Source organism: Pleurodeles waltl, chromosome 9 (assembly GCF_031143425.1).
Source record: "Pleurodeles waltl isolate 20211129_DDA chromosome 9, aPleWal1.hap1.20221129, whole genome shotgun sequence".
In the NCBI taxonomy this organism is placed as follows: domain Eukaryota; kingdom Metazoa; phylum Chordata; class Amphibia; order Caudata; family Salamandridae; genus Pleurodeles; species Pleurodeles waltl.
Genome location: NC_090448.1, coordinates 939,149,213 through 939,157,004, shown reverse-complemented (window position 1 = coordinate 939,157,004; position 7,792 = coordinate 939,149,213). Strand labels below are relative to the sequence as shown.

The 7,792-nt window shown below is 46.0% G+C and overlaps 1 protein-coding gene across 4 annotated transcripts in view; it reads right to left on the bottom strand.

The window, feature by feature from the left end:
* Positions 1-4,128: 4,128 nt before the first annotated feature.
* The window catches only part of EVL (Enah/Vasp-like), a 403,985-nt gene continuing 400,321 nt past the window's right edge, over positions 4,129-7,792 (bottom strand). For 2 of the 4 annotated variants that reach the window (XM_069208320.1, XM_069208318.1), the window contains one exon: positions 4,129-4,737. In XM_069208320.1, coding sequence (XP_069064421.1) covers positions 4,700-4,737 — 38 coding nt within the window. In that variant the 3' untranslated portion in view covers positions 4,129-4,699. The remainder of the gene's footprint in view (positions 4,738-7,792) is intronic. The other 2 variants (XM_069208322.1, XM_069208319.1) reach the window with 2 other exon arrangements.

Genomic DNA, 7,792 nt, shown 5'->3' with positions numbered 1-7,792 from the left:
CACCTACGCCACAGTTAATGGATATTGAAGCAAACAAATGGAAAAATGTGCCTGTAAGAGGCATACCGTGTGTGAAACAACTTCAAATGTGAAGAGTTTACTCCGATAAACATTTTTTTCCAAATTCTAGCGTGCTGGTAATAGTGATATATACATACGTGGGGGCATATTAATACTCTGTTTGCACCAAATTAGCGAATTTTTTTTTTACTCTAATTCGGTGCAAAACTAACTCCATATTTATACTTTGGTGCTAGACCATTCTAGCACCAAATTTATGGAGTGAAAGTCATTTTTTGGATGTGGAACCTACCTTGCCTTAATGAGATGCAAGGTAGGCGTTCCTGTGCAAAAAATGACTCTATGGCCTTAATGCCATATTTATACTCCCCTGGAAAAATGGTGCATGGGAGGGAGGAGGGGTCACAAAAATGGTGCAAAGCTTGCTTTGCCCCGTTTTTTAACTCCTGGTTCATGGCAGGCATTAAGGGACCTGTTTGCCTATTTCCTTGGTGGAACACCATGGAATAAGCCAGCAGGTGTCCTCCCCAGGCCCCAGGGGCACTCCCACCCACACCAGAGGAACTGCGGAGGATCGGGGACTCCATCCCAGGTAAGTACAGATAAGTACAGGTAAGTATTGCATTTTATTTTTTTCAAGTGCCATAGGAGACCCTCTAATGGGCCCCCATACATGGCACAGGGTGCAATGGCCATGCCCAGGGGACCCTTGTCCCCTGTTCTGGCCACTGGGGTAGTGGGCATGACTCCTGCCTTTTCTAAGGCAGGAGTCATGTGGCATGGTAGGTTTAGCACCATAAAATGACGCTAATCTGGTTAGAATCTTGGTGGAACACCATGGAATAAGCCAGCAGGTGTCCTCCCCAGGCCCCAGGGGCACTCCCACCCACACCAGAGGAACTGCGGAGGATCGGGGACTCCATCCCAGGTAAGTACAGATAAGTACAGGTAAGTATTGCATTTTATTTTTTAAAGTGCCATAGGAGACCCTCTAATGGGCCCCCATACATGGCACAGGGTGCAATGGCCATGCCCAGGGGACCCTTGTCCCCTGTTCTGGCCACTGGGGTAGTGGGCATGACTCCTGCCTTTTCTAAGGCAGGAGTCATGTGGCATGGTAGGTTTAGCACCATAAAATGACGCTAATCTGGTTAGAGTAATTTTTGTTTACTCTAACCTGCCCTAAGTCATTTTTTGGTGCTAAACCTCCTTCTTCTATACCGCCAGCCTCACCCGACTAAAGTCATTTTTTTTTTTTTTTTTACTCTAGCCTACCCTTTGCACTGGCTTGCACCATTCCATAAATATGGTGCCCGGCTGGTGCACAGAAATGGTGCAAGCCGGTGCTAAACCTTTGCACCAAAAAGTATAAATAAGGGCCATAGTGTCACAATACATGCACACCTTCCGCATCAGCCACAATATCGCCACATAGTTCAGCCATCATAAAGACTATTGAATGGACATTCTTAGGCTGAGTGGTTAGCCCACTGACAAATACCACCAGTGTACGGATGGACTTTTACAATTATGTATGTGACTATTGTCAGTATCTATGTCCAGAAACGCTGTGAATAGCAGTGCAAGCTAATCAGAGAAAGAACTCCGTTAGCGAAGACGTAGTACCTATAAATCCAATCATTCAAATGCTTACATAGGAGTGACTATTTAGCTGAGGTGATACTGGTACACTGCATAAAGTTGCTAGTGTCATTTTGTCTGAGTAGGATTCAAAGTGAAATTTATCTTGTTCCCTGTTTGGGAATACATTTTACTGAGATTTAAACTATTTATCTGTATGCATGGACCCGGAAGGTCCGAGTGACAGCCAGCTGGAGCACCCTGCAATCACAACATTGGAATGTTGGAGATGATGCTGGAGTGAAAGAGATTATTAGGGGCATATTTATAGTCCCCTAGCGCCACCTTGTGTCACATTAACGTAATTTTTTTTTTACTTTAATGTGGCCCAACAAGGCCGAAATCGCCACACCGTATTTAAAAAGTGGTGCAATGTTTTGCGCCACTCTGTAACCCTTTGCGCTACATTATGTCTGCGCAAGGCATAATGTATGCAAAGGGGGCAGTCCCCCATTAGGGGAGCTAGGAAAATGGTACAAGGAAATCTATTAGATTTCCTTGTGCCATTTTTCATGGCACTTTTAACACCTGCTCAAGAGCAGGCGTTAAAAGGGGGCTTCCATTTTTTAGAATGGGCCACTACGTACTATGAAGGCGTAGAACTAATGTTTTGGCACTACTCCAGCAGAGAACATCAATAGCGTCATGAGAAATTACATTATTGCCCCCTACCCTGCGCCATGGTGCGCTGCATTTTAAATACCTGAAAATGTTTTTGTTTGGGTACCATCCTGGGTAACTCATAGTTTAGAGCGTTGACCGGGTAACTCATAGTTTAGAGCGTTGACCGTGCTCCCTCTGGCTTATCCTAAAGGAAGTCAAAGTATCCTGTGACCATAAATGATGTCTCAGCGAACCCCACTCCTTTCCTCAGTGTGAATGCTGCCGGTTGACAAGTGCACCTTGAGGTAAACAGTGCCCAGGTCAAACATCAATATTCCATATTTTAGCAGCCTCAGCTAATCATATGTTTTCATTGATGTGACAGATGACACTTGGATAGGCCTGAGGAATGATTAAATTGTGTGAGAAGATGGCTTAAAGCAGTCACAATATCCTATTGGAGAGAGATAATAGAAAAGGTACTGAGTATTGAGAGATATTTTCTTTTGCACATCAATAGAACGTAGTCACTGCAGTTCGAATGGTGAGGAAAATGAATTAAATAGATGGAGTGAGTGATTTCTCACCATTAATTAAATAATTGTAATGCTGTATTTAAAATATAGGGTATTTACAATGCACTATAAAGGTGTTTAATTCCAGTGAGCTATAGTGTTAAAACCACCAAAGACAGGGTTGTTCCATGTGGACATTCAATAATCGATTAAAAATAGGTTTTACACCTGTAAAGGGAGACTATATTACCCTAGGGATGTCAACAGAATCAAGCCAATTAGTCTGTGACCTATGTTGTGCACTGTGTATATATCTACAATACTGTATTTGCCCTTCCTGCAGAAGAAAACAAAGGGGCATATTTACTAATTTTTCATGCAACGCAGGGCATCAAGCAAAGTTGCTGTGTTGTCTGAAAGGGAGATTGCAGAAATGTGCCGTATCTACTAAGGTATGGTGCATTTCTCCTGTTTCCTAATGCTGGCACTCTGTGCTGCCTAGCGCCAATGCCGGCGCCCTTGCACCATGGTGCGTGACTTTGTATTTCTCAACTAACATTTTGCATTGTGGCTGCACCAAAGGTGCTGCGTTGCCTGACAGAGAGCAGAAATGTGCCATATCTACTAAGCCATGGGTACTCACAAACATTTTCCCAGGGGCCGCACTGCTTGGTCTGTGAGGTGACCGAGGTCTGCATTGATGTCAGAACTAAAGTTGAGTTCCAGGACACCTTAGTTACTCCCTTTAGAATTAGCCTCCAATTAAATACTTGCCAGTTTATTTAACATTTTTTAGTGGTGGTGCCAAGTCGAATAAACAGAAGCACAGTGCTGCTGTTGACCTAGGGGGCGCATGCCAATGTCAGGAGGACTGCATGCGGCCCCCGGGCCGTACTTTGAGTATCACTGTACTAAGCTATGGTGTGTTTCCTCTGTCTCCTGGCACTCTGTTCCGCCTAGTGCCGCTGCTGGCGCCATTGCACCATTGTGTGTGGCTTTATAAATTTCAGTTAACATTTTGCATTGTAGCAGCACCAAAAAAGTAGTGCAACACCAACGCAACATGCTAGCAAATACGGGCAAAATGATCTTAGGTACAAGCAGTGTTGGGGGTGGAAGGGGACTATTTCACATGAAAGATGAACCTTGGGCATATGTGTTGATGGTTTTTCTATATAGATTCATAACCGGTTCAAAGCGTTTTTCCCCCCTATTTCCTGCTTTCACCACACAGCGCATTGGTTGAAACAAGAAAGCGCTTCACTGTAAACAGTGAGGTTTTGCACCTTTATTGATTAACCGTCAAGGAAGCAACTTCGCAAAAGTGAGAAGACACAAAACACAGATGTGTGGACAATAAACAGTTTATTACCAATATGAACACAGATACTGTGGTGCACTGACGTACCATTTTAATATTGTGATAACTTGGAGACACATATTTGTCCTTTGACTTGTCATTACCAAGTCTCTGTTTTTTTCTGGTGATGCCACAATACATTTCCGTTGGCAAAGGGTCTTTAACATTGCAGACTACCAGTAAAATTACTTTGAAGTTATCTATTAAAAGCAAATGGCTCACATATTTCCTTAACCTACTACTAAAAGAAAAGTAATACATTTAAATAAGCAAATATAAAATACAAAAAGGCTGACGAGTTGGATGTGCAATGTCAGATGAAATCTAAAAAAATCTGGAAATTTGTTGATTTGTATACTCTCTTTTGATTAAGACTTTGAAATGAAGCAAATCCAAGGCAGCAAGCTTCAAAGTGTGCAGAGTCTGCTAATAAAAAGGGTAAGAACATAGACAGTGTAGGTGTCATCCTCCTTCCGTTTGCGTGACCTTGGAATACTTGGAAGGACTGAGTCTTCTAGAACTGGCTGCACATTCCAGAAGGGTGGATGAGGAGTGGGCACTATGTTGTACTGATCCTACTCAGCTCTTGCCGTATAGCTGCAACACAAGAAGGTACACCATGAGAAAGAACGTTGCAAAAGTATTTATGCAGAGGTGTACTTTGCTTCATAGGAAAGCCTTCACCCAACAGTGAGCATGCTAGGATAGGGGGCGTTCAGGTTACGCACTGTCAACATTCCTCAAAGATGTTATAAAATGACACGTTTCAGAATCCATGGTAATGCAGTTTATGGACACACACTCTTTTTGACCTTTACCTGAAACCTATTTGGTGGACGCACAACATAAATCCATAAGGGCACCACATGAACCGCTATTTGCGTAATATGAATCAGAATGTGTTTTTTTTAGGTTTGGGTTCAAAGCATCATATGACCAACAGAATTAATGCAGCAGTCAATACTCTGTGCTTTGGCAGAAAGGCTACATTCACTGTCCCAAGACATCTGCTCCATGCTCTCTGGCGAAAGCTAGATGGTGTGGGGAAGAGGGTATGCAATGTCAAAGCAGATTACAACGCGGTACGGGCGACTGGAGGACTTTGCTAATGACATTTTCCCTTCGCTGATTGAGCTTGGCCAACATTGAAAGACTCTAGATGGTGCAAGGCTGGAGTACCGTTGCAAGTCCCAAACAGAATGACAGGTGTTGACTAATGGCGCCTAATCCCTGATACCTGCAGTAATCAGCGACCTAGCTCTGTCTTTGATAACTGTTGCCCAGATACTTTTAACATCCCAAGAAGTATTCAGCTGCTGCCTCGCCGACTGTCTTTGGACAGCAGTACAGTGAACTCCGGGAGCTGTGTTTGGATAGTTAAGCAGCATGCCAGTAGTGTCTTAAAAGCCGCTCTCTAACGCACTTTCCCCATGTCTGTACTTGTTTTCTGCTTTCCACGACACCTTCTGCCCAGCTAGTACTCTCTGTTGCTCCCACAGCACCATTTCTTTGTGCATCTCTTGACCTACGTTATGTGAATAGGGGCAGTTCATCTTGCATTGAAAAGAAAGGAGATGATACGTGTTCACTTTTCTGAAGTTTAACCAGATGACCCATTTTCCAGACAGAATGTGTGCTGTACATCTCTGTTATGTCTTTCTGCGTTTGTTTTTTCCTAGATACCATCACCAGGCTTCAAATATGCCACTGCTCCATCATACAATTTCACCTGGCAGCCCTAATTTGTAAGAGTAGGGTCCATGCTGCACGGTATACAGAAGGGTGCGAACACGAGTTTCACCCAACGTTCCTACAAGCAATTGCCATGTTGCGACGGCTTCTGCTTGTTAAGCCCTTCCTGCGAGTCAACACTAGCCCAGGACGAGTGTCTACACTCTGTCAGCAAATCGTTGTTTTCAGTATGCTTGTTTTCTGGTGGGAGCGGAGGAGTTGCACGTCAGCTGATTAAGGGACACGAACCTAGGGTACCTGAAGGACTGTTTCACCTTTGACTTGCCTCTCCGCCGGGACGGCATCTGTCTCCACACACTGTGTGTGCCCCACAGTTGACTTGTTTTGTCACCAAAAAATACAACTAACTGAAGGTTACTTTTACTACATGGGGCCAGATGACAGCTGAGCTTTACCTGGCAGTACTTTGGGCCTGATTATGACCCTGGCGGACGGCGGAGGCCGTCCGCCAAGGTCCCGCCGCTGAATGACCGCACCGCGGTCAAAAGACCGCGGCGGCCATTTAGACATTTCCTCTGGGCCGGCGGGCGCTCTCCAAAAGAGCGCCCGCCGGCCCAGAGGAAATGCCCCAGCAACGAGGACGCCGGCTCAGAATTGAGCCGGCGGAGTTGCAGGGGTGCGACGGGTGCAGTTGCACCCGTCGCGTATTTCAGTGTCTGCTTAGCAGACACTGAAATACTTTGCGGGGCCCTCTTACGGGGGCCCCTGCTGTGCCCATGCCATTGGCATGGGCACGGCAGGGGCCCCCAGGGGCCCCGCGGCACCCCCTACTGCCATCCTGTTCCTGGCGGGCGAACCGCCAGGAACAGGATGGCGGTAGGGGGTGTCAGAATCCCCCATGGCGGCGCATCAAGCTGCGCCGCCATGGGGGATTCTAAGGGCAGCGGTAAACCGGCGGGAGACCGCCGGTTTGCCTCTTCTGACCGCGGCCGAACCGCCGCGGTCAGAATGCCCTGTGGGGCACCGCCGGCCCGCCGGGGTCAGAATCACCCCCTTTGTGTCTTGGTTACTTGTCAGTTTTCACCACTCTCCTCAGAACCACTCTCATGCTTCCTTGCTACGTCCCATTGTACTAAAAAGCCCTTAGAAGGAAATAAGAAGCTGAGCATCAGAGAAACTGTGTCCATCGAAGCAGGGCCGGCTTTAGGACTGGTGGCGCCCTGTGCGACAGTTTATTTTGGCGCCCTCCCACCTCATGACCTCCTCCTCGGTTTTACTCACTACCACCCGGCAAACGTGCCCCTCATCTCTCCATCGCTCCCCTTTCACATACATTCATGTGTTTTAAAGCACTTGTAAAGGCTGGCTTTACTAATCCGCTCAGCTGTCTACATAAAATATAGGGGGCATAATGTAGCGCAAAGGGGCATCCCCCGTTAGGGGAGCAAAAAAAATGGCACAAAGAAATCGGACAGATTTCTTTGCATCATTTTTTCCGCCACTTTTAACGCCTGCTCGGAGCAGGCATTAAAAGGAGGCTTCCATTGGATACAATGGGCCTCTGGGTGCTTTGCAGGATTAGCGTCAACATTTTTAATGCTAATCTGAAAAGTGCTGGACTAGCATAAAAAATTCTGAAGCTAGTTTCATAACTACTGACATGGTGTGCCGTATTTTAAAAATGACGCACATATGGTGATGTTAGGGGGGCACCAAGGGGTGCAAGGGTGACGACACGGAGAAATAACATTAATTCTCTGTGTTGTCATTCTTACGCCATCCCTGTAGTGGCGTAAGTAACAGACGCATTCCCAGGTTTACGAAAGCTTGTAAATCTGGGAATATGTTGGATTCCGTTGGTGCTGTGTGGGAACACCAACACCCACGGAACGTCCCTTTCATGCAGAGAAATGCATGAAAAGGGGCCATATCTATGAGGTCATATAAAGCCACGCAAAGT